We start from the raw sequence: 27307 nt of genomic DNA, 5'->3' as shown, positions 1-27307 counted from the left end.
AGCCAGCTGCTCCTGTCTCTGCTCATTGCTGTAGCCACTCATCTTTGTAACAGGCCCAAAACTCCATAGAGTGAAACACAGGCCAGTGGGCCGAATTCAGGCAGCAGTAAGTGACACCCCCCCCCCCCCCCCATGAATGGAACATGGAAAAATGCTCTAAGTAGGTGGTGGTAATCAGGGCCAGGTCATTTTTATGGGGCTGTAAACAGGAAAATCAAAGAGCTTTTACTTCACATTCTTCTGTCTGCTCCTCAAATAGGTGCCTAAAAGGCCAATAAGCTTTCTTGTTGTGTTGTGTATTAATAAAAATAACCTCAAGCTTGTAAAAGGTCACCCAGCAGATTGAAACCCGCCTCCCCATTTCCTTATCATCAGAGGCTTCTCGCCATTGGGGCATGGGTGATGGATGCAGGTGTGAGACAGGACTGACACCCCCCCCCCCTCCCACCACCCCCCAACAAACATAACACGCCTCCTCCCCCAACCCGATGGCCAAACGGCAACTAGGCAGGCTTGGACCTGCTGCCATGGCAACAGCAAAGCCAACCAGTTAAATCCTGGTGAGGCCGGAATGCATAATGCAGTTGCCTAGCGACTAGGGCAATAGAGGGAATGGGGAGCCTGAGAAAGCAGTGAGCTCGGCTGAATCCAGCACCCACGGACAGTCTGGACCACCAGCCAATTACGGCTTTTCAGTTCCTGAGTGTGATACGGTTGCCTGGCAACCCAAATCGACAGAGTCTGAGTCTGGCGGATGGTGGATTTCACACTAAAGCAGTGGTGCAGACTTAGACTGGTACAAAAGTAACAAATCATCAGCCAATTACTGACTCTCTCCTGGTGCTGATGTTGTCTCCTAGCAACACCCCCCCCCCACATCACAGGTGCTTTGGAACCAATTAATTACATTTCCTCAGTCAGCTGGAGATAGTGAAGCTAATATGGTCTCTGAGGTTGTTAAATCCGCAGGCTAAAAGTCAGTCATGGACCATTATTTTTCCTGAAGCATCACATTTCTTGAGTCAAAGTACATCTTTTACTAGTTAAAAGTCTCTTTATACTATTTCTTATCTGCTTAAAAGGCACCTTTCAGAAATTCAGCTGAAGCTGCATCACTTCAGCTTGGGCCATTTAATTCTCTGCTAATCTTACAGTGTCAATAATTTATGAAAATATCCAAAAAGAGGATTAAGCTAATTACATCTCTGAGCCAGTCTTTTAATGAACAAAGGGACGCTCACAACATTGTTTTGGGTTTTAATGAACAAGCGAGAGCTTACTACACTGTGCCTTTTAACGAGCAAACAGGAGCTCGCTGCACTGCACTGCGTCTTTGAACGAACCAACGGGAGCTCGCTGCACTGCACTGCGTCTTTGAACGAACCAACGGGAGCTCGCTGCACTGCACTGCGTCTTTGAACGAACCAACGGGAGTTCGCTGCACTGCACTGCGTCTTTGAACGAACCAATGGGAGCTCGCTGCACTGTACTGCGTCTTTGAATGGACCAACGGGAGCTCGCTTCACTGTACTGCGTCTTTGAACGAACCAACGGGAACTCGCTGCACTGTACTGCGTCTTTGAACGGACCAACGGGAGCTCGCTGCACTGCACTGCGTCTTTGAACGAACCAACGGGAGCTCGCTGCACTGCACTGCGTCTTTGAACGAACCAATGGGAGCTCGCTGCACTGCACTGCGTCTTTGAATGAACCAACGGGAGCTCGATGCACATCTTTTTTTCACTCCTCTCTAATCAGGCAATCGATGACCTTCCATGACTACGCCCACCCTGGAATTAGATTTGCTCTCCTGACCACTTGTTTCCACTCTACCGAGGTTTAGCTTTAGCATGTTGCACGCCGGTGAGCAACAGAACTGTAAGATAGAATCTTAGAACGGCCAGGCAATGGATTTTTCTCAATATCAAGAATTCAGAGATTGTACTTGTGGCCTTGGCAAGAGCAGTTATTCTAATCTGCCTCCCAAGAATGAACTTTAGGGCGCAATTAATCGTGGGATTGGCCTTGCTTGGCGAGGAGGCGACCAATACATCCTTGATATTAGGGGCGGGGCAAGAGCAACATGAGGGCATTTGTACCGTCCCCCATGTCTGTTCCTAGTACTGGATCTGGACTTCGGCAATGGAAGGTGACGCAAAACAGATACACAAGAACACAAATACGGTCAAGAATGCATCCTGGAAAGCACCCAGTATTAACCATCTCGGACACAACAGGTAAGGCCACGTTTTGAGAGGTAAGCACTGTGCTGCACAGGTAGCGCAGCACTGCATTCTGGGATCTCTCACCTGTGTGGGTCCTCTGGTGGGCCTTCAGGTGGGAGCTCTTGGTATACACCTTCCTGCAGCCATTAAACTGGCAGCGATGGACTCTCTTCTTGCTCTCCGGAAGGTCGCCTCCCCCTGGCAGGACCCCTGGTCCATCCTGTTCGCCCTCATCGCTCAGCACACTGTGGCTTGTGATAGAAGGCAGCGCCCGGGCCGCTACCAGCCTGGCCCCCGCCAGCCCCACCCGTTTGGCCACGAGCTTAAGCGTCAGTGTGCCCTCCGAGGCTGATAGAGGGGGTGTCACCGTGGACAGTGGTGGTGGCTTAATCAGGTGGTGGCCCAGTTCCGGTGACGAAGGGGGCGTGAGAGATGTTACCGCACTCAGCTGGGCGGCGTTGACCCCGGTGGCCGGGGGGCGTGGCACGGGCTGTGTCTGCGTGCCGGACCGCTCGGCCGGGCCTGGCACCAGCGGATCCGACAGCTCATCTTCACTGTCCCCCTTCAGGAAGGCTGGCGTGAGAAGGCCCTCCAGACCCTCATCGAAGAGCTCAGACAGACGCTTGGGCTCCGTCTGCAGATACCGCTCCAGTTCCAGGCACGTCTGCAGCAAAATGACAGACCTGAGTTCAGCCCAAAATATCCATTTCCAACAAGCTCAGTATAACCCAACACACAGTATTCTAACACACCCCTAAGCGTAAACCAGCATGTCTTCCAATCTACAGTCAGCAACAAGCCTTGGCAGAAAACAGGTCCGATTTACTAGTCTTCAATCACAAGTCCCTGTCACATCTAAGAGAACCAACCTGTCTGGTTTGAACCCACCTGTCAAGAACCTGGCTAGTTGTAGCATGCTATCTGTAACCCTAATCCTAATCCTCAAACTCATAATCCAGTTTAGCATAATGTTTCCGCACCAGCCATTTCCCAGGGATTTCAGTTTGAAGACCAAATTACTTAAGACCCAGTGCACGGGTCTAAAAGACCTGCTATAGCAGTGGTTTATGGCAGTTGCCTTAATGCATGAATCGTCCTGGACAGAGATAGACATTTCAGGTCAGTCACTGAGAACTCAGCTGGTTGGTCGAAACAAAATCTTGGTCTGGACTTTTACTTTCTGGATCTGAAACATCCACCTCTGGTGCTGGAACTTCTTACCATGGCACCCAGAGAAGCAGGACAAAAAACAGCCTCGTCGTTTGTTTCATTCCAAAAGAAAGACGGCAGTTTATTTACAAAACCTTCCTTGTAAGACTTTTCCATGCCACTCCTGGGCAATAAACGGGATTTAAAGCAAATGTCTCAAGGGGCTGAAAATACAAGTAAGAAAACAAATACAAAATGTAATAAAGTAACAGGGTTTTCCAGGTGGGATCCATTTAAAAGGATGAGTTTAGATTTTTTATCTGCTTTCATCAGCTCTAACCAGCCTTATATCGACAAACAGGTATTAAAAACAGAAAATGCACATTGCACTTTAGGTTCTGCCAATCTGACAAATAAACATAACAATTTGTAAAACATATAAAATAAATGCTCTCCTTTTAAACAGGACAGTGCTTTCCCAATCTGAAAGCCCATCTGCATATAGACATAAATCAATGATTTTCTGGGGCAGCTATTAAAAATGAACTTGAGTGATAAGCACATCTTTATTAAACTGCACAGTCTATTATAAAATTAGCATCTGCATTCAGGCACAGCTTTGCATGCCGCTCCTGCCTCCTTTTTGTATAAAGTGTCAACACTTGCTTTCATTTAATCTTGCTGTATATGTGTGTGTCCAGCGAAGCACACAGATATTTTCCCCTAAATTATATCAGTTGGTGAAGCAAATCGTGTTCCCACCAAACAGCAATTAATTACACTGCAATGCTATTTCCCAGTCAAACTGCACATAATTTACGGTCTGTGTTTAACTGTAGTTTCTGATTATAGTTGACCATTGCATTAACTGATTATAAAAAAATATATGCCCATGTATTGTTAAGAAACAAGCAACCAGGATAACATGCTGAAGAGCCTGAGCTATCTCTGTGAGCACAGAATGGCACTGTCTGAAAGGCTAGTATAAACCCACATAGATTCCAGTGCAGGCCCACATGAAGTCCAGTGCAGGCCCACATGAAGTCCAGTGCAGGCCCACATGAAGTCCAGTGCAGGCCCACATGGAATCCAATGTAGATCAACATGAAGTTCAGTGCAGGCCCACATGGAGTCCAGTGCAGTCTCACATGGAGTCCAGTGTAGGGCCATATGGTCCAATGTAGACCCATATGGAATCCAGTGCAGACCAACATGGAGTCCAGTATAGCCTGTGATACTGCTCCATTGGGAGCGTTCAGGGCCCAGAACATGCAGGTCTTTGCTCAACACCTCTGGGGAGTGGAGTGGCGCTCCGTGGGCTAGAACTCCAAGATCCACGATCTGAATTTTGCACGGTTCAAATCCCAAGGCCGGTAGACTAATGCTGCCATTGGGCCCCTGAGCAAGGCCCCTAACCCCCCCCCCCCCCCACCCAGCTACTGAGGAGCTGGCTGACCCCACACTGGAACCCCAGGCTTCACTCTAACCTGTATATGCATCTCTGTGTCTGAAGGAGTGCGAGATGGGACAGGCGAAAAGACAATTTCCCCCAAAGATAAATAAAGCACCAATATTCTGTTTTATTCTGCTATCAAAGCACTTCAGCCCAGCACTGCAGCGGTCTGCTTCCTCCCCTCAGCCAGTTAGTGCCTGGCTGAGAAAGGTAAGCAATAAGTCAAACCAATAAGGTGAACAAGAGCAAAGTAGCTATTTGCTAAGCCTGCAAGGATAACGAGCGCTGTGCTGATGAGCTGAACCATCTGTGCTAGACAGTAAAGTCAGCACCTTATGTAAACTGGTCCACTCAAATCCCCACCAGCATCTTACCAAAGAATCGCTCATTCTTTCTAAACAAACAAGTTCTGATGAAAGTGCTCCAGCTTTAATCAGAGGCCATTTGAATCGGCACCTCTTGACGCAAAAGTGATGTCTCTCTCATTGCACTATTTCCCCGCACACCATGCATCGATGAGTAATTAGCCACTCAAATGACCCGATGAAGAGAGACTCTTTATTCGGCTAATTTGCTGATGTTGGAGAGAGAGACACTCCTCTACTTATGAATGAAATACGCTCCGAACGGCCGTTCTTAACTTGAAATGCTCGTAAGTCATTATTCAACATCATTGTAAGGGTATACGCAAATACAAAGAACTAGGATGCTGGGAGTACGCACCCTACGCTGCTGTGCGGCGGGAGTATCGGCCAGAAGTCATACTAGGTGGAATTGGCACGCAGAAAAAAATTGATATTGTGGACAGGAAACGGGAGCCCAATGAACACAATTTGGACTTACAGTCCTCTTCGTTCGTATGTCTGAAAGTTCGTAAGTTAAAAGTTCATAAGTAGAGGGGCGTCTGTATTACGTTATGGGGACTGAATGTTTCCACATAGTGATACAAACCGGGTGTTTTGACATTATGGGGAACACAAGAGGAAACTCAATTTTATGAAAATCTAAAAAACTAAAAAGGCAAAAATCTATTTTATTTGGTTACTTATGGTTAAGGGCTGCGTAGGGGTTAAGATTGTCATTGGTGGGATTAGGGATTTTCCCATAGAAATAAATGGACGGTACCCATAAAGATATGAATAGAAGCTTGTGTGTGTGTGTGTATGTGTGTGTATGTGTGTGTGTGTGCTAAACACACTGTGTACACAGTAACCCTTGCCCTGGCTGTGGAGAGCTGCACAGAAAGGGCCAGTCAGAGAATGCTGCAGGAAACAACAGCTCTCATTCATTTCCAGAGTGGCTCCCCAGTAGCATTTGAACATGCAGCCTGAGGGACATTAGCATGTCTGCTGAGATGACAGTGGCTGGCAGCAGTTACAAACCACGTGCTGTTCAGCAGGAGCCCGAGATGAACAAATGGGATTTGTGCATTTGTGTCTAGTGGCTTGAACAAGCTTTTGTTTAAGTCGAGAGGGTCTGTGGGATGTGATAATATGTGCGGACCTTACTCCAACCCCCAGGATTTCCAAAATTAACAGAAGAGCGTGACTCAGCCCACTTACATGTAGAAACGTGCAGCCTTAAATAAAGTCATGGGCCTATTAAAAGACATTTCACCTTTAAAATACTTTTTATATACCTAATTTATCACTTTATTTTTAGGGATGGCCTCAGGATCCTGGCTGAAATGGACCTGTGCTTGCCAGTGCTTTTCTGTTGGTAGCAGTTGTACTATCACATGACCGCTGTTCACTGTAGCTACCAAAGCAGAGTCACCTCAGTCCATAGCCCTATTGGCCCAGTTTTATCCATGTGACACATAAGTTTGCTTTCGGGATTGAAAGGAGCCTGTCCTGGGCCTATCGTCACAAGGCAAACTTTGTGGTTGACACACACACACGCACACATGCACGCACGCGCACACAAAGTCATTACCAAACACGGTACATCTTTAGTTCCAGATCTAATCAGAATCTCAGAACCCTTCCGGAACTCCTGATACTTCCATCCCCGCGGCTCAGTAATACATCTGTCACAAGCGGTAATTTACAGTTTTTCTCAATTGCTTTCGGAGCATTTCTCAAATGACAATTAACATTTGCAGAACACCACATGCGATCCCCGCAGCCTAATGCCGTTGCTGCACAGCAGAACATCGTTTCTTATTGCTTCACACCAATTTCCAAATGTTGTAGTACATGTATGCAAATGGTTTTGTACAAGTGTCATCTTTTGCCACAGTTTTCAGTTGCTTCAGTCTTGTTGGTCAAAATGGATTAAGTAGTTTCCTATTCTAATAATTTTACACCCAAAACTACGTAAGTGAGCAATCATTATGTAAGGCACCAACAGCAAAACTGTTCACCAGTTTATCAAAAAAAATATTCCTAAAATTGCAGTGATGCACCATTGTGTTTTCGGTTTCCACCGTACATGATTTTGCACCATTTAGTTGTTCTTGTATTGATATTTTGCTATTTTTGTGTCATACAGTGCTGCCTGACTTGCTGTTGCTTGCTATTATATTGTCTGGAGATCTGAAAATTGCATGCGAGCGCTTTTCCTTCAACAGTAAACTTTACATGCTGCAATATGGAGCTTAGCAAAGATGAAACTGGTGTCTTTGACATGAATAAGTATGAGTTTGCTAAAGAAGAACAATCGGTCAGTGACAATGAGACAAAGTGGGAATGGACTATTATTCAGTATTTGGCAGCTCAGGAGCAGAATTACATTTACATTTTGACAATACAGCAGATCTAAGCATTTTGACTCATGGTTAAAACAATGCCGATTGTACTTTGGTGGCACTGTCTAATTCATTGGAGGAATTATTTGCTTTTGAGACATGAGTTGGTAACCTTTGCTGTATGCATGTATTGTTGTGATAAGTGCCCTTATAGTCTTGAGAATATTAAGTATGTTTCATAAAATATTCCAAAGCTAACAAGAAAAACTGTAACACATGTCAGGTTGTACTCCTCCGTGGCAGACCTCCCTGATCATTATATCAGGTGCCCTCCCCCCATCAAAATCTCCAGCATTGAAGCCCCTGCCACCTTGCTGTTGAGAGGACACACTGTAACGATGCATGGTGGGATCTCCTCCTGGGAACGAGCAGTAAAGACCCCCCAAAACCAGTTGCCTGGCGCTCACTGCCACCTAAGCTGTCAGAGCAGCTGGACTGCAGAAAAATCCCCAAGGACAGTGTTATGCTAAACGAGAAGGATCGCCTATGGATGTCACTGCGCAGTTAGTGGAACACTGGCAGATCAATGGGAGACCCCAGTGACCCCGCCAATAGCACCCTGGTCCCACAGCTACAAAACAAGAGCCAATGCATACCTGTTCCTGCCAGTGGCTGTGTGACCTGCATCCTAGCAATGAAACTGACATGTAAAACGTCACAGCCAACACCAGAAGCTAAAGCTAAGAGCTAATGACTTAATATTCCCATAAGAAATTTACAAAGGAGAACAGGCCATTGGCCCATCAAGCTTGTTTATGTAAAGACACAGGGAACTCAACTAATAGCTCAGTTGTTGAAATCTTATCGAACTGTTCTTCCAGTGCAGAATTCCTTTTCAGTCTGATGTAGTATTTTCAGATATGGTCCATTTCGACTACGGCCAAAACCTGTAAATCGGGTTTTTTTTCCCTGCAGGGTTTCTGTGATGTATCACAGGATGATACTGTGATGTATCGAGCACCTGCCCCTCAAAAAGCATGTAATGCGTCTGTGGATCACACTTGAGTTTCTGTTACGTATCTGTGGATCAGGCCAATTCCGCAGCATTTCTGCAATGAATCAGTACATCAGACCGGTTCCACAGAGTTTCTGTTATGTATCTGTAGATTGGATCTGTTCTATATGGTTGTATGAAGATCAGATTTGTCACACAGTTCTGACAGAAAGTGTGCAGCTTGCACCGTGAACAGAATTCCCCGTTTAATCCCACACATGCACAGCTTTAATAGGCCGATAATGATCTTAACTTAGTATCAGCTTCCATGAATAGATCATTCAATACATATTAACTGTACATGTTTAACAAATATTCACTCAGCAGTTCATTTTGGGGTTTGGGGGTTTGGTTAAGCAGGTGTAAACAGGCCTTCTGTGGCTGTCGGTGTGAGATAATACCTTTTGTTCACATTCAGTGAAACGATATGGGGATATTTAAATAAAGTAAGTCAATCCAAATAGCTTAAAGCAGTGTTTCCCAGTCCGGTCCTCGGGGACACAGTCGGTCCATGTTTTTGCTACCTCCGAGCTCCTTGCCAGACAGTCCACATTTTTCGAGTGAAAACGTGGACTGTCTGTGCCTCCCGGAGGACTGGACTGGGAAACCCTGGCTTAGAGTGATACACAGTGATGTGATTCCCAGAGCTGAAAGGAAAGAATAATCAGGCAGATAAAGTACTGATGTCACAGCGAAAGGAACGAGCATCTCAGTGATGTACAGCCTTGTCATTCCAGGAGAGCAACAGACCATTTCAGAGATAATGGCATAGCAATAGCCAAAGTGCCTTCCCATTTGCCACGTGTCACCTTTGCGGCATTCCCATAGTGCCGGAAGAACACCCAGGAAAAGCAGCACGGAGGATTCATGAAACAAAATCTGGTTGCTGTTGAAGTGTTTCTGCAGTTCAGTTTTAAAATTAACTGGAATTATACACAAAGATACAAAGTATCAGAAACACGTTTTGCTAACTGAAAGCTCCATATCTACTTAGATCACCTGTCTAATGACTTTGACCAGAAAAATAGCAATTAATTTGCAACTGTGGCCCCCGAAACTGGAGGGAGTGTACAGATGCGTGTGTGGGATTCCAGCTCACGTGAGGACGTTCCTGCCAGCTGAGGCTAAACTGACCGGGGGGAGGGAAGGAGGAGGGGGCACTGGCTGTGCCCCGTTTCTAAGGCTGTGGAAATTCGACTTTGTAAAATAAAGGACCAGCAAAGAAAGCCCATACTGCACATGCATGAGCGTCCCTGGATGTGAAAGCCCAGAGGAACACTTACATCAGGAATTTGTACAGTTTAAGAAACATGACTCAGCTTTCGTTATTACATCGTTGGACTTCCCGCACTTTCAGCTAGGCAGTTACAAATAAGCCCTTTCCGGCAGATTCTCATTTCTCATTACCTCATAAGTTGGTCTGATTATGACCATCACCAACACTCAACAGTGGTTATAGCTCAAGCGCTTCTTGCACTGATCTTATCTCTTAGCCTGCCCGTCCCAGCAGCTCCCTGATCACATGACCCCCCTCTCAACACGTACTTTCACACCATTGGTCACATGCAGAACATTTGGTTGTTATACTTCCACGGCACAGCAATCCAGCTAAACACGGAACTGTGGTCAGATACAGCAGTTTAGTAGACGCTTTCATTTAAACTGACATTCATATTCTAGTTTTAAGCAACTGATTGGTGCTTTTGGTGCTTGAGTTCCTGGATCAATCGGCAACAGTTACCATGACCAAAGGCACCACAGCGAGCAGATGTACGACACCTGGGTCCTCCTCTTTTCTTACTGTTTCATGGAGCATTGCGGGGAATGCCTTGTCAGAAATGCTGATAACTCTGGAGAGGACTAAATCATGAGGGGGGTTGTCTCTGGGGGGCATGTCAAGCCCTCCCAGGGGGGCAGGAGGAATATGGGGCTGCAACATTTCTCCTGAGCTATTCTCTCACCAGGTGGCCATCTCTGCAATCATGATGACTGCTCCTGAACCTACTGGAGAGCTTTGTAGAGTGAGAGTATCAGCGGAATGGGACATATCTGGGGCAGAAATTGAGTGGGGTATTAGCAGCAAAGGGGTATTAGTCGATTGGGGTAGAATCAAAGCAGTATCAGCAGGCTTGGCTATTAGCTGCATAGCTTACAAAACACACTGCACAGGAGGCCCTTCTCCTGTATCACATCAAACCCTGGTAAACATATAGAGGTCAAGGGTCAAAAGAGGGTCAAGGTGCAGAAAAAGCCACATGGTGCCCCTTTCACCTTCCTCAACAAGTGGAGCGCACAAGGGGGCCAATTTCAGCGGAACCCCCGCCCATGCATTCAGTTATACCTGCCTGCCCCACATTATTCAAAGCCTGACATCTGTACCCTCGACCAGCGCATACTGATAACTGATTACTGAAGCAAGTTTGCGTCAGTGTGCTCCTCTCCATTGCAGCACATCCCAAACTGGAATCTTAACCAGCTGCCATTTTAGTTACTGGTCTGGATCCTTGCCCACTTCAAGGGAGGAGTGAAGGTGTTGCGATTTAGTGCAAGGTGACGCGAGTTCAGGCCGTAGCCCCTGCCTTCCTTTAACGCCATTTAGGTTGGGTGTCAGTTTATCGGCATGCAAAGCTGCCCGGCAGACATCAACTGCCAGGCGGGATAATCCAATCAGGACCTGGTGACTCTCACTCACCCGCACTCGGGCGGGAGAACGGTCGTTTTGTCGATAAGGTAAAAAAAGCTTTTAATGAGATTTGAAGCAGGCCATAGCCTATGCTATACCAGTCCCTTTGGACCACACAGTGGGTTAATGTTCATTATAAAGCACCCCAGGCCAACTTGAGCAGACAATGGGAAGCAAGTGAGGGAGGTGGACAGAGCTGGGGATTCCTACAAACAAGTAGGGCAGAGGGGAGAAGAGCACAGATCAGCAGGTAAAGAAAACAGAAGGCAGCATTTTGCAGCAGGAGGTCTCAAGCTGGCCATCTCTGTAATGAGACGTCTGGCATTCTGCAGACCGTGGCTAAAGCCAGGCTCAGGGTCTGTCTGACATGGCCACGGTGGTCCTCAGCCAGTACCACACAGTAGAGCGCAAGGCTGTCGCCATGATCACTGCTATCGCACACCACTCCATTCCATGTCCAGGATTTTAGCCAGACAGGAAGCGCCCCAGTGCCGATCATGTGACCTTCACGACATCTGACATAAAGGAACTTTTGGTTATTACACCAGAGATAATGCGGGTGAAAATACATCAAAGCAATATCACCCTGGAGGTATAATTGAGGGGAAAAGCAAACAGGAGAGAAGCTGCCTGCTGTTCCATGTCATACCTATAGAGGGCATATATGTCTTGCCCTGTGCCTCTAGAAACTATCACTAGTGAATAAACTTGCTGAATTTAATCGGTGGGACCATTAATGGTGATCTTTTTAATAAGATATTCTCTACGTGAAAAGTAGGCATCGTTTCCTGATTCACTCTTTAGTAACAAATTAACTCTAAAATAGTGCAAAGCATCCATCTTTCCTTCAGACTGACAGCAGTTACATGTCAAGGAGACGGATTCCTTATGTCGGCTCCCTTTCTCTTCACCTGATGCAGTGCTGCTGCCCAGCTCACTTGTCGGAATGTAACAGGAACCTTCTGAAGTGACCTGGCCAGTAAACGCCTCCAGCACTGTGTTCAGCAAGGTCTTGTTGGGGCAAAACCATGAGCTACAGTCCCACCGTCTGAACAGCATCTTACCCCAGAGCCTCTATATTTTTTGTCCTGTAGCTACATAAAATGCACTAGCTACGCATGTCAGCAAATTGCCATTGCAATTAAATCCAAACAAATCTCCTACTCCTTACTCTGTCCTTTTCGATTATGTGAGCGGCTGACACGCTCGGTCGGCCCGGCTGTAATTCTGTAGATGCCGTCGCTGCTTTCGAGTCACTGTCTCTTCAGTGTTTCCCGCAAGCTCCCCATGTCATTTTCCAGTGAGAGCAGCAGGCCGGGAACAATGGTGAACATCAACCACAGCCTGCCACAATGCTACTGCAGTGAGGCACCTCCTGGCAGGTGGGTCTGGTTTCTGTCCCTGAAGCCCAGGAGGGAACAAAGAGAAACGTGTGTCGCGGCAGAAACGAAGAAAAACTTCGCTTATGCTTTCAGACAAGCTTCCTAATTTTCTCCATTTGAGGGGAACAGTCATGCTATTCGTTATTTTTTTCCTCCTCACTGTCACAAGCTTGGAGACAGGATACTTTTCCATATACAACTAAAGCACGAATAATGAAATGGTCATATCAATAGCAAGGAGCTAAAACACCATCAACATAATCTTGGAACAGTACAATATCTCATTTGGACTGTTTTTTAATCAATTTCTAACTCCATGAGGGAAAAACCAAAATAAGATGTTCTGCACAGAAGACATGTCTAGTTAAATGTCACTGCAGCATTTACACTCACACATGCTGTGCCCATCTCTCTGAGAGCACATTAACTAAGTCATCTTTCAAACAATAAGGAGTGGCATTGCAGATGACTGGACTGGCAAAGATCTTACCAGACAGCCTTTAAAACACAAATGGGCCGCACATGAGGTAATGTGCCATATCGTAACCAGAGATAAATGCAGGTCATGAATCACCACCTCTGTGTGGTCCGCAAACACAATGAACAAACAATGACCTCATCGCTCTTTCCCCCAAATCAGCTGGCTCAGGCAATGAGGTCACCTGACAATGTGGAGACCAGGAACCGGTTTGACCTCTATCTCACTCTCACATCTGCGAACTACTCTGACCATTCACTGATGGCAGACGACACTCCCCCCCTTCCCCCCCGAACTGAGCTTATGCAGTACAAGGAAGAAGTCAAAGAAGACTTTGACAAGGAGTTCCTGAATGCTAAACCAAGACGTTACTCCCCAACTAGATGTGATATTCAGTGACGTACCATGTGTTGCAGGCAGCTGCCTCTTCATATCGGCCTATTCCTCATTAGAGAAACACTACTAGAGAACGATCTGGGTTGTACACTTATAAATGGGATTTTGGTGGAGCATGAGGTTGCCTGCTGTGAAGCTGGGCTGCTGGGGCTGCTCACCCCTTCTGCTGTCACACATGCTGAACCCCACGCTGCCCTCAGCCTCTCCCTGACACCTGTCTTTTGGAAAACGGAGCGCGGCTGGAACGGCTGCAGTCATCATTTCGGCATTTCTCCCCATACCCACAGATTCCTCCCCAACTTCTGCTCCCACCCCAAGCCAACACCAGAAGGTAGAGTAGAATCCTCCATATCCCAAACTGTATCTTTAGCCTTCGATTCCAGGATCTCTCCTGGCTGTGAATTATACTGGCATTAAAACAGTCGCAGGTGCTGGGAGAAGTTGGCGCTTTGGCAAACCGATAGGAACGACGAGTGCTGCCTGGTTGGTGCCGGAAAACCCCTTTGGAAAACCACCCAGCCTAAAGTTCCTGGTTTCGTGGCTCAGAGGTTTGCTTTAGCTAAGAGTTCATAGGCAGGTATCACACATGAAGCTTGATCCATTAAAGATCTGTAGCAAGAGGTGAAGAAAGACACTGTGCTCTACACTGACAAACAGCCCCCATCTACAGCATGTGCTCCCCCAGTCCCACAGGTATTCCCAGCTAAATCCCAGACTGAAATAGCTTTCGACCCATATAGCTCTGTCTCACTGTAGCTTCCTTCTGCTGGCAGTGTCCATGTTCAAACAAGACCATCCCGATCAATGGTCATAAATAGACCAGCGACTCCACAAGATTTTGCCGTCTTTCAGGAGACAGTACGAGAATCAGCATGAAACTCCAGAATTAAGTGAATAAGTGCTTATTACTGTTTTCTGATGGCTAACAGAGAAGGTGGATATTCTGAGCACCAGGCAAAGTGGTCTGCATTTTTAGGTTGGTTTTGGGTATGCTGTTACGCGGCTACCAACGACATTAATTCTACATAGAAGTATAAATCAGCCTTAACACCATTAGTCCAGCGATTTCAAGGTCAAAGTCTGAGTAATCAAGGGCAGGGAAACGACCTGCACATACTGTAAGATCAAAAGGCCCTATTCTCCAGCCCAGAAGAAGAGTCGTCCTCCGTTTCCTATACGAAAAGTGGAAACGAGATCATGTGAGGTGGGCTTCAGACATGCCACTGGGCTGGGCCCCCAGCCAGCTGAGCAGTAGCCAGCACATGTAAATGTGGCACAGTTTGCATATGCGCCACCAGTGGGGGGGGGGACGTGGATGAATGCAACCTTGTGGAGAAAGCTCAACAGGAGGGGACTGTCAGGTGTGGTCAGATTCCACAAAAAACAAGTTATGTATTCATCTTGTCACAGGTCCAGCCACTTCATTACTGTGTCTCATCCTGATAATCTATAGGCAACTCCGGGTGACGTTGAGGGTAAATAATCGTCCCCTGCCCAAAACCCAGCATCCTAACAACAGATTTTGCTTTGCCCATTGGTTATAAAATAACCCTCTTAGAGCTAAAGTTCTGCGAGTTATAGAATGCGAGATGTGGGGTGCTAATCAAATCCACTCTAATTTAATTCTCACACAATCCCATTTTCGCCCGTGCCGCTTAGGCCATGTGAGACAATAGTCCTTGTGATGTCATTTACAAGTCTAAAATTCCACTGGCATACAAGAACCAGACCGTAGCCGACCCGAACCGCAAAGAAAGGCTACTTATAGTGCAGTTCTAGCTCATTTTGATTTTCCACTGCAGGGGGTCGGCTCAGTAAAGGCGTCACCAGATTTGGAGAGCGAGAGTGACGTAAAACTGAAGAGGCGAGTGTTTACTGTTCACACGGTGTACATTATGATTTATTATGTGCCAATTTCCACTTGCACATCTGTGAGCATCACTGTGTTATGTCATCATCAAACGCTAATGGAATTAGCATTTGCTTGCGCAAATTTGCATTATGAATCCAATCCATTCCATAGTACTTTTTCAAGTAGGAGGTTGGAAATTTTCCAAGTTGAATTATCGGGAATGCATCAATACATTGCAATGTGAGATACTACTGATAACGAAAATTGTATAAAATACAGTATGTCCCTTTTTCCTTCAGATAATCCATGCATATAGACACTGACCACTGGTTATTTCTTGTCTCTGTCCAATCAACCAATCGTATGATGGTGATGTAAGCAGGTTGGTTTAGTCACACTTTTGCCGCTGCTATGCAGGGCCATGTCAGTGTGGGTACGACTTGGATACAGCTCGCGTAATTTACAATAGAAAACCATCTCTCGGGCATGGCTTGGTTCTCAGTGGCAGTGGAAAATCGCCGTGTAAGATTTACTTGGAAAGCCAGGAAGAAAGTAAAGAAAAGATGTGTAAGAGGATCAGGCAGCTCCCAAAACTTATACAAAAACACAGTTTTAACTGACGGAGATCTGTAATTGAGGGATAAACACTGCAAACTTTAGTGAAAAGCATGTCTCGTTCATTCTGCCCCGCTCTGCGCAGCCAGAGGCTCTTGAAAAACTCAAGGGGCTCGAAGATAAATGAATTCACTCACAAAGCCTTCCTAGCACAAGAGTGGACCCACTTCGTCGCTCGTCCACTGAAAAACCACAGCGCAGATCGGCCGCCAACATCCTCAGAGCTTCCTCTCCTGCCTTTCCTGTCCAGAGTTGCCAGTTCTGCACTGTGCGGGGAAGTGGGCCGAATGGCAGCAGTGACTACTTGAGGCAGAACCGTTAAATGATCATCCAGTCTGAGCGCCGCGCTACTAGACCGTGTCTTCCCTGGCTCTCACAATCCTTTAGCTGGATTTTCAATGCCTGTGCAGCATTCCGGACTGGTGCTACACAGATGTACCTGGCGGTGAAGTTCAGACTGCAGAAAAGCCTGTTTGCAGCCAGCCCATGAAGGAACACGACTTCCGATGCGCTGTCACCATAAAAATCTGCTTAGCCAGGCATCTGAGGACCCTGTCCAGCCTGCGTTATTTCTTGGTCCAGTTTTCTAGATCCACTCATGCAGCTGCGGGTCTCACAGTCACCCAGACGCAGCATCTGCTCTTGTCTATGGTTTTGCCTGTCTAAGCACACCCACTCAGGCAGAAAGTCCCTTTTAAAGGGCACTCACAAACAGTTAAAAATGGTTAATTTCCTCTGAAAATGTAAGAAAGCCTAAGACACGGATACAGCCAACTCCTTGGGTAACACTTTACTTGAGGTAACACTAATTATGTAGTCATGCTATTACTCATGTATTAATTAACCACAAACTAAGTCTAAGTTACATACTTATCTCATGTTTATTCGTCATTAATAAATTGCGATCCATCTTTTTTTCTCAAGCAGTTACCATATTTGTTACTATATCTGGAAATTATGTAAACCTTTGTGAACTTCAGAAGGAACTACTGAAGGAACAAGTAATGAATAACACAAGTGAAACAATGATCTCATGTTTGTTCCTGCTTAATGAATCGTTATGCATGTTTTCTCTTAAGTAGCTGTTGTATTTCTTCATGATGTCTACTTCAGTAAGGACCGAGTTTCTGCTAAGTATCTGTGGCCGTTCAAGTAAAATGCTAACAATTCTTCTTACTTATGGAGAAGATTATGGTCATACGAGGAGAACTTACTGGCAAAATAGAAATGACTGACCCACATAGCATCAGGCCAGATTTCACTTTCACTTGAACAAAGATTCCCGGGACCACAGAGAAATGCTGTTTCTAGTGTATTAGCATGCGGGTCAATCTGATGTCATTCCATCAGAGCACCGTATCGGTTTCACAACACTGCTGAGTCCATGGCAAGAGAGCAGATGGAAGCTACATGTGATCTGCTCGCAGATGACTCAAAGACAGCGGGTCAGCTGACTTCCTTGACACCACTACTGTCTCACTGGCCTGTTGCTCAACTCACTGCCAGAACAGCTAACTGACGAGTCAATCAACATTCTCCATCTCATCCTGCCCAATTCTCACTCGAACCAGACAAGAGGTACCTAGTGTTGACATACATGACCAAGGTTTGAGAGGGCCACTGCTAACCCCGCACCTGAGATGAGTTACAGCCAAAACCTGAGGGATTCCTTCCGGATCTCTTACTCCTACTTCCAGCCATGTTCAGCTTATGGGGCCCATTGAACTGGTTTTGTGTGGAAGGTGTCCCCCCCCCATATATATTATAATTATGGACTTGTGCAGCCCAATAAAACATCAACAGCAGAGAATAATGTCAGACAGTTAATAATCTAGCAGTCGGACACTTTCTCAACTAGTCTTCCTCAAATGGTTGATTTTGAATGCTTTCAGACCCTTGGGGGCAGCTCAGCATCCTCAGGCCCCACAAGGTAATTCACCAAGCCATACTACACCGTGGAACACATGACTGATATCTCCGCAGCTGTCATGCACAGGAACGAGAGTGTTTGCCTGACGGGGTCAGGAAGACCCCCAGAAGGAGTAGACTCAGCTGAGGTGTGTCAAGAACGCATCTCATGGTGTCAGATATCACAGGCAATGTTCCGAGGAGCACGATTAAGTCAGGTGTCTATCTTCTTACTGCATCCATACCTGCTATCCCTTCACACCAAGGACCACTGCAAACAAGGGCGTAGGAGATTGATATTGGGGGAGAATAACTCAATAATTTAAAGGTAAACATCTATTTATAGGGGGGACGAATCAAGGTAAATTAAATATTGAGACATATATGTCCCTTCTACTCCCCCATGTCTGCAGAAGCCTCTGTTCTGTGAAACTTGACATACAATCGCAAGAGGTATGTGTATAACAGTTCATTATCCTGTCAGACCGGACTTCACAGGGATCCCCTGGTCCTGAACACATAGCACGTCTGCAGCAGGCAAAATCAGTGGTTTCATATTATGTGTCCTTAGGAAGACCAGTGGAAGAGTGCTACTGCAAAGAGGCCCAGGCTAACTAGGCCATACCTTACACTCCACTGAGCCCCTTCCACTCAAAGCCATGACATAAACCTTTGCCCCAATCACCAAAGTGTTATGATGTGCTCTACAGAGCTGGTCCTATGCATTCTCTAGAACAGCACCGTCCAGGTTATTTTTACAGTGAAAGCTACTTTTATTCTTGATTATTTTTTTTTAAGACAGACAGACAGACAGATAGATAGATAGATAGATAGACAGACAGACAGACAGACAGACAGACAGACAGACAGACAGACAGATAGATAGATAGATAGATAGATAGATAGATAGATAGATAGATAGATAGATAGATAGATAGATAGATAGCAAAAATCTGGGGATTGATGGGGGTGCCTGTATAAATTGTTGATTGGGGGTTGGAATAAATCATTCATTAGATTTCAAAATTACTAGTATGTGTCATGTGGGCTACTCATTGGCTCCCTGTCAGCTGCCGGTAACTCGCAGTTGACACAATGGCAATCCATCGCACTAAAATGTGTTCGTTTTGAGCAGTTAGCGGCCCATCTTTATGGTAGACCGTGTCAAACTGCCTGGCCCTGGCCTGCTGCTCACTCCCTGACCCGTCTTTAGCCCCCAGTGATCTAAAAACAGGTGGCGATACTTTAAACAGGGTATGCTTTCAATTCCAGAAGGTCCCAGAATAGATACTTGAAGGATGTAATTTAAAAGTGCAGGGGAATGAAGACAATGCAGCTCAGAATTTAAGAAAATGCATCTGGAAGCTCTAAAGGAGAAAAGCATGCAGAGAATGACCCATTTTTACTGCCGCCCACTTAACCAGGACAGCAGAGTCTGGAGACCCATAAGAGCACAGAGACAGCCCGGTTCCACTAAAATGGAGACACAATTCCCCACCTCCTCTGTCAGCAGTAGGTCAAGTTACACTCTGGGTCTAGGTGTAGATCCCTGATTAGGCCAGTTGATTGTCCATCACCATATTCTACACTTCCATCTATGGTGTTCCAGCTTCCCTTCGCGTTCCCCCAACAGTGAGGTCACTCTTTAGCGAGGGTCCAGGGGAAACCGAAGGCAGCTGCCTGCTCGGTCAATGCAGACACCCCCTTTAGCTACATTTTCACCCACTAGCAACAGGAAGAACTTGTCAAAAAAATAAATAAATAGGTAACAAGGGAGACAGGAAGCCCAAGATAGCTCAGTATAGTAATAAAGCAACCTCCCACTGAATGTACTCTCACTTCTCCTTCTAAACCTGATCCATACCCCATAAGCTGGGGTCATATCAATACAATCGTCTTTACTTTCTTCACATATCCAGGGCTGCTCTCCAGCTATTAGACTCGGCAAAAAAAATCCGGTGTAAGTCTGTTTTTGCTTATTCTCCATCTGTCATAATTATTTCCGCATCTTTTCACACCTGACTCTCATCGCTTTCCACGCTAATTGATATGTCCCCTTTATTGCTGTTATACTGCGCTAAAAGGCAGACACTATGCACACTGCAGTTCATGTGGGCACCATCCTCCATCTGGCCAGCACGTTTCTCTCCACCTCCCATGCTCCTTCAGCCTTGCGATGCAAGGTAAGGGAAAATAAGACGTCTGGCATGCAGTTTTACCTGAGCAAGACACACAGTGCAAGGTAGTTTAGAGGACAGGATAAATGATTGAAGCCCGACATAGGCACTGGCTGAAGAAGCCGCACCTGGCACAAATGCAGCAGACTGTTTTGCGGGTTGGAAGTGTACAGCTTCTACTTGCGCAGGCCGTCTGCTAAACTGACGGCCATTACATATCCACGTGCCTGAGCTGTGGATAAGCAGGGCGGCAGGTAACAGAGACCGCCTCCCTCATATACCAGCGTCTGCTACCAATCCAATCCCCTACCTTTGGCCAGGAATCTGCATTTGGTTATTCAAATAATCCCAAATCTTAAAAACATGCTTTAAAAAAATAAATCTGTGCCCGAAAAATTCATAATAAAATTTCCCCGTGAATCACCTTACTCTCAGCAGCATGTGCGCAGACTAGAATAAGGAGACCGGACTATAGTCAGAACAGCGGTGTGTGTTCGTACGACCTCTTAATCCTAATGAACAAGAGCACAGCGAAACCAATGAGTTACCACAGGGCATCCACGCGATTCAAATTTCCAAATCATGCCCAAAGGTTAAATAATGCCATTTAAACACTGTAAATGCAGCCTGCGGGGGGAATTACAACAACCTAATCCTCACAAATATTAGTATTTTATATAATACAATCATGATGTATTTCTAGAACCGATGAAGAGAAAACTCGCATGTATTTAAGCATATGTTGTTTGCCAAGTATTTGACGTTGTTTGCTTTCACTGCTAAAATTGCATCATTAATCATCAATAACAGAATTTCAATTACTGCTCATATTGCAAGTTTGTGGGAAAAGCACGCAGCCTACAGCTGAGAAATATACAGAGAAAGCACGCATCATTTCAGCATCTAAACCACATCAAGGCATGTTTTGGACAGAGCTTTGCATTTAAATTTGAAAAAAAAACAAGCCGCCACTCCCAATTCCCATGATTTCCCCATTATGCATCACACAAAACAAGATTCAATTAGTTGTTTTTGAAAAGTTTGAATGCACGCTCGTTTACTGCAGTGATAAAGCGTTAAGTCTTTCCCGCTGTCGGCTGACTCGTTGATCTTAAAGTAACTATTAGAGTAAAGCAGCTGCACTGCAAGCTCCTATAATAACTATTAGAGTAAAGCAGCCGCACTGCGAGCTCCTATAAAAACTATTACAGTAACGCGGCTGCGCTGCGATCTCCTGTAGTAACTGTTAGTGATCCTATAACAATTATGAGAATAACGCAGTGACACTGCGAGCTGCGCTGCGCGCTCCAATAAAAGCTATGACAGCAACGTGGCTGCACCTAGAGCTCCTATAATAACTATTAGAGTAAAGCGGCGGCACTGTGCGCTTCTATAAAAACTACGAGAGCAAGGCAGGTAAATGCAGGGCTTTGCAATGTAGCGCAGCCATTCACCTGCTGCCAGCTGTCTTCCAGGGAAGGCATCGCGGAGAAGTAGCCCGTGTCATGCACGAGCTGGAGTTCCTGAAAAATACTATAATTCGCCAGCACGTCCATGCTGCTTTTCGATGTGAAAATTCACTTTGATCCAACTGAAGACACTTTTGCTTCTCTGCGAGAAAAAACAAAGAAACCCTTCAGGTCCACCTTGCTCCCTGACACAAATATGCACGCATATGTACGAAAATAACTGGTATAAATAATGTGGAAAAAAAGAAAAGTATCTTTTTTTGAGTCCTTAAAATTAAATCCTAATTTCCGAAGTAAACACTCTGGTCCCCAGTCCACCAGTCGGACGCAATTTGGGTGACATGAAATCTCCGTCTATTTCCGCATGGGCAGATTGCGATCTTTTCTCTTTAAATTCCAGACTTTTTTGGATGCTCTGGTTCAGCAGAGAAGTAGCAGCGCTTGCTTTCTACCGAGGAACGCGAGCCAAGGCACCCGGGGGGTGTTGGGGGAGGATTCTGTCAATCAAATCTGTGCGTGGCCATATAAGGTAAATAGGGTTGATGATCTCACTAAGCAACCAATTAGGGCGGGCCAAATGTATTTTATGGGTGGGATTATAGATGGAAGAGCAACATGATTGGACATGGTTGCCTGTCACTCTGGCCATATTTGGCTGCGTAAGATGAGCTATTTTTAGTGGCCTATATAAATACAGCAGCAACGGCCGTGGAGCGTTAGAATATGAGCAGGTTTGGCAGGGGACGGGAGCGGGTGCTGTGCGCTGTGGACGTAGAAATAGCCTCTCAAGCCCGATCATTTTGCACATGGTTTTCTGGCTTGATAAATTTGTAAGAAACCTGTTTTAAACATTTACTATCCTGGCACTGCTGCATCTAGATATTCGCGTAGAAAATAAACACATGCTTTCCGTTTATAATGAAATCTAGAATAAATGAAACTATAAATCGTTCCTCGTATTTCTGCTTGTTTAAAAAGGTTCGCTGCGAATCACTTTGAATTTGCGGCTTACAATCTTCCCGTGCATGATGGCACCTGCCTCGTGCCCTGTTGCGTCCTGGGACTGGCGGTTATGGAACACACCATGTGAATATATGGATAACACACAAATAATAATAATAATGCTTTGTGATGGACTGACCTGCACGTGCATGTGTGCACAATCTCCCCACAAACACCACCATCAAAACACTTTGTTACTGCATTAAATCTTTGTGAATAAGTCTGTCAACTTTTCTACACCTTGACTTCAAATCAGTAGGTGATCTTGGTAACCATAACCCTCCAAAGTTATATCCCTGTCCTGTCATTGTCTATTGAGGATCATTTTGATCTTAGCAATGCCCCCATAATGCCACATTTTGGCCACTCATTGATGATAGTCTTGATGGTGCTCTACGGTACAGTACTTCTGATGTCCTTGATATTCTTTTATAGCCCTCTCTGAACAGCACCTTTCAACAATAATATCCTGTAGTCATGTTGTTATTAGATCCTAGCTGGCCACAGCTATACCCCTATGCTGCAACCATGAAAGTTTTAAGGAAATTGTACAGGAGCAGCTGGTTTTCATTGGGGCTTAATCAGAATCGCTTTCATTGACTTGCAGGTGCACGCTGCTTACCTTTCGGCATGATTGTAAATGCAAGTGGTATCCTCTGCTGCATCCCCCCTTATTACAGACTGTGCACACTTATACAACAAAGGCGTCGCATATTAATTATGCTTCTAATGATCTATTTGTTTTTTTTTTCTCATGAAACTTGTTGGTTGCAAGGTCACATTATGGAAAATGCCTGACAGCATTTACGGCTTCATTTCACAAAACACTTGCAATCGCAATACGTGTGTGTAGATTTTTGTATATTCACGTAGACTTCTCTATACACCAAGGAATCCCATGTATTTGTTTAAAATTTTTTATTAGCTTCTATATGTATCTTTTTATTGTGTGTTTGTATTTATTTGTTAATGCTACAGGATTGTAGCTTTGTAATGGAAGTATCTTGGGCTTAAAGTAGTGGTTATCTTATTATAAGATATCATAAGATTATGTGGGCTCATCTGTCCGTTTTTTCATACAAGTTAATCATTTCCATAATTCACACAAAAGAAAATTCATGCAGTATGTGTTACTGTGGTAACTTTATGGGGGCGTCACTGCACTGGAATGACCACATTATTTGTAGCGACATACAACTGCGAAACATTTTTCACTGTAAAAAAAATGCCAATTAATTGTGTGAAAACAGGCAGATTTAAGGAAGGTCCCACTGTCTCAGCCAAAGAATAGACATTTTGAATAGACCACATTGGCACAGGGGTCCATTCTATTGTGAAAGCAGCATCGTGAATTTATAGCAGCTTGCAGTATTTCATGGAAATAGATGTACATAAGCACATGCCATTATGTCACAAAGTATCATTGTCACACTCATCTGGTCACCAACAGTCAGCAACATGGAGGCAGGAACGTTTAACACACAAATTCAGAGTATGTGGTACAGAAGCTTGTGAGGAAACTGAACAATGTTACATTCCATTCGCTATTGAGAAGACCACTGAACAACGCCACTTCCCATTTGCTGCTGAGAGCACCACTGAACAATGCCGTTTCCCATTTGCTGCTGAGAGCACCACTGAACAATGCCACTTCCCATTTGCTGCTGAGAATGCCACTGTATAATGTCCTCATCATTTAAACCCAACTGTATGAACAGACAGTCAAACTAATTGGCATGGCAACTAGGTGAACTCACTATAATTTCAATGGCCCTTGATGCCTGTATAGCAGGATGCTAATGCAGTAGGATGTGAGCCAGCAGTGTATGTATATTTGTGTGGGTTTGCATGTATGTTTCAATGCTTGCGTATGTGGTAGGAAAGTATCCCATCTGCGCATTATAGCCATGGCATTCAAATGATAAATCGATGCAGGGGTGAAACTCTACTCTACAATCTCCACAGAAGCAATGCATCACATTCCTCCATATATTTTCAGTCCTGGTTCTACGAAAGTGCTAGTGTTAGTTCAGGCAAGTCATGTGACAGCAGGTCGAGGACTCGCTCTAATTATGCAGCTGAATTAGTGCCTATTAAACACTACTAGCTGTAATATCTGTAGAAAATGTTCTGTTTATTTAATCATTTGGAATAGTAACAAAACGGCGTCAAGTAATTTGTTAGTTGCTGCGCAATGGCTTAAATAATAATTGAACCGCAAAAATTATCAGCGCATGCATATATTATTATTTAGGGAAGAAAAGGGAAAGGTTTTCCTGAATGAACAGAAATGTAAGTTTAAATAAAAAGGGGAAGCAAACCTGCTAGTTTTGACATTTGAACATTTGAATTGTGTCATTCAGGAGGTTCACTGGCAGGCAGCAAAGCAGGAAGTAGAGTGACAATCTGCTGAGGATGGAGAAGCACCATCGCAACTGTGCTTGTGAAACGGTTGCTGTGATACTCATGGATGTGGCAAATGTAGTTTGGGGGAGCTCTGTCCTTTGAAGTACGTGAGGAAAATGTAAAATGAAAATGCTTGCCCCCCCCCCCGAGACTGACCCTGACCTTTTGATGGGGTGCCCTTAAAGTAGACAGATATCATATCACATACAGTATGTCTTCTTCTGGAGATTTATATATATAAAAAAATCACAATTGGAAGATTAAATAATGACTGCTCATATTAATAATCCATAATGAACAAAATGGCTAATGAAGTGCCAGGCATGATAGTTTCGATGATAAAGGGAATACATTAATCTCTTCCTCCAGCCTCTTTCAGGGAAAAGCTTGTGAAAAAAATTATAGACTGACTTCTGCGAGTATGTTAGTGATGAAAAAGGGGATGTTGCACCACCACCCCCCTCCCCCCCCCCCACCACCACAGTTCCCTCTTGCAGCTTCCATGGAAATGAAGCAGAGAATTTGCAGGTTTAGAGAGGGAGAATCAGCTGTAGTTTAAAGACACCCAGGACTCCCGTTAAATAAGTAAACAGGATGAGGGAGCGAACACAGGCTTTCTGAACCTGAATGCATGTAAAAGCCTCCTCCGATTTGCTGTGGCTATCTTAGTTCGCTCACACCACTCTGTGCCTAAGCCTTTTCTAATTCATTTTTACCCGCCCCCATGCCTTAGGGAAATATGGAGGTGTAATCTCATTTACCCTTTGGTCGGATGACAAGCCAGACTGAGCACTTTAACCAGTAGTTTGTGGGGAAGAAAAGGAGGTTTTGCTTTTGACATGATACCCGGCATCTCACCTACTTCAAAGGGGGGGGGGGGGTTTGATGGCTTCAGACACGCACCGTGCTTTTCAAAAAGGGAGGGGCATAGACAGTGCATATAATCAGTGACCTCTGAGGTGCTGGAGCTCGTAAAGACCCCGATGACGTCATACACACGTCAAGTATTTAACAACGATACCGTGCTATTGATTACTTAAACACGCAACAATGCATGTGTGAGCATCTGTTACTTACATCTAACTTTTCGTCTTTGTTGCCCTTCGCTTGCCTCTTTGTGCCATCCTTCCCGTTAGGGTTAGCATCCACAAACGCAGCTTCTCTCCTCCCTCCATCTGCTTGTTCTTCCTCAGCTTCTCTGGTTAATTCCTGCTTTTCTGGGTTTCCGATGGCTTTGTTGCTTTGCCAACGCACACAAAAAAAGACTCTTTTCAACATTTTCTTTTAATTATTTTGCTGTACAAACCTGGTGTGTAACCTCACCTATTTTACTGGCTGAAAAGTGGATGTTTATCTGATTTTATAAATCCACAATTCTTTAGTGCAATTTGCATTTATTCCAAAGTTTAATTCAACTTCTGCTCTGAGCCAGAGACCCCTGGCACAAATTAACTACAGGTCATACAATCGGTCGAGTCCCTTTCTCCGTTTTGTGTTGGAAAAACTCATATAACATAAAAATGGATATAATTCAGGCTTTTTTAAAGTTTAATTTGTCTTGCATTAAAACATTTGCAGGTGATATTTTCTTTGTTCGTCTCTGCATTCTTCCCGCTTCTGTGGTCTATGACCTCCGAGTTTGATTATTTCATGCTGCAGTACCATGTTTGATGGGCAGCCACTTCTATGCAAATCTGCTGACACAGCTCTCAGCTCGAATGCTTCATCCTCATCTGTCCAGCCGGGGGACAGGCAGGCCGAATGCACTCTTCCTCACTCAGGGAGGTTCTCAGTCAGCCTGGTCCATGCTGTGGACCATTCTGTACATATCGCGGGAGGGTAAGTGGGGACGTAGCCCCTCTCAAGCAGGATGACAGCTTCTATTTTGCATGTCCTCCCGGTTTTGAATTCTGGCTCAGATTCTCTGCATAATGGTATAAATAATGGAAGAGAAGCAATATACCCAACCACTATAGGAGATCTGAAGGGTTAATTATGCATCACAGTTAATGTACACTCACATTTCAATAAGAAATATTTCACATTGGAACCAATGCGGAATGGAAATGCCCACTGGCTATAATATTATACTAAGGCTATCCATTAAAATGAATGGCAAACATTCCGGAATTCCTGTGAAAGGGATTTGTGTCAGTGTGTCAAAGCAAAGGCACTGTTTTAAGGTTGGTGAGCTTGAGGCGACACATGACAGCGGTGTTTGTGTGTGGAATACTTGAGTGTTCTTTTGTACAAAATGGGGCAGTAGGTACTTTGTTATATATATGGGAATGTTACATGGCTTGTTTTTTTTAATGTGTTTTTATGTTTCCATCATTGAGGAATTATGGGGGGCAGTGTGTGGCCCCGCA

The 27307-nt window shown here is 45.0% G+C and overlaps 1 protein-coding gene across 1 annotated transcript in view; it reads right to left on the bottom strand.

The window, feature by feature from the left end:
• LOC125709433 (Krueppel-like factor 7) overlaps positions 1–22006 on the bottom strand; it is a 28948-nt gene extending 6942 nt beyond the window's left edge. The window contains exons 1-2 of the mRNA XM_048977877.1: positions 21516–22006; positions 2310–2889 (exon numbers count right to left, since the gene is read on the bottom strand). Of these exons, the coding sequence (XP_048833834.1) occupies positions 2310–2889; positions 21516–21617 (682 nt within the window). The 5' untranslated portion in view covers positions 21618–22006. The remainder of the gene's footprint in view (positions 1–2309; positions 2890–21515) is intronic.
• Between the last annotated feature and the right edge of the window lie 5301 nt (positions 22007–27307).

Source organism: Brienomyrus brachyistius, chromosome 16 (genome assembly GCF_023856365.1).
Source record: "Brienomyrus brachyistius isolate T26 chromosome 16, BBRACH_0.4, whole genome shotgun sequence".
Classification (NCBI taxonomy): Eukaryota; Metazoa; Chordata; class Actinopteri; order Osteoglossiformes; family Mormyridae; genus Brienomyrus; species Brienomyrus brachyistius.
This window is presented reverse-complemented; position numbering and strand designations above follow the sequence as displayed.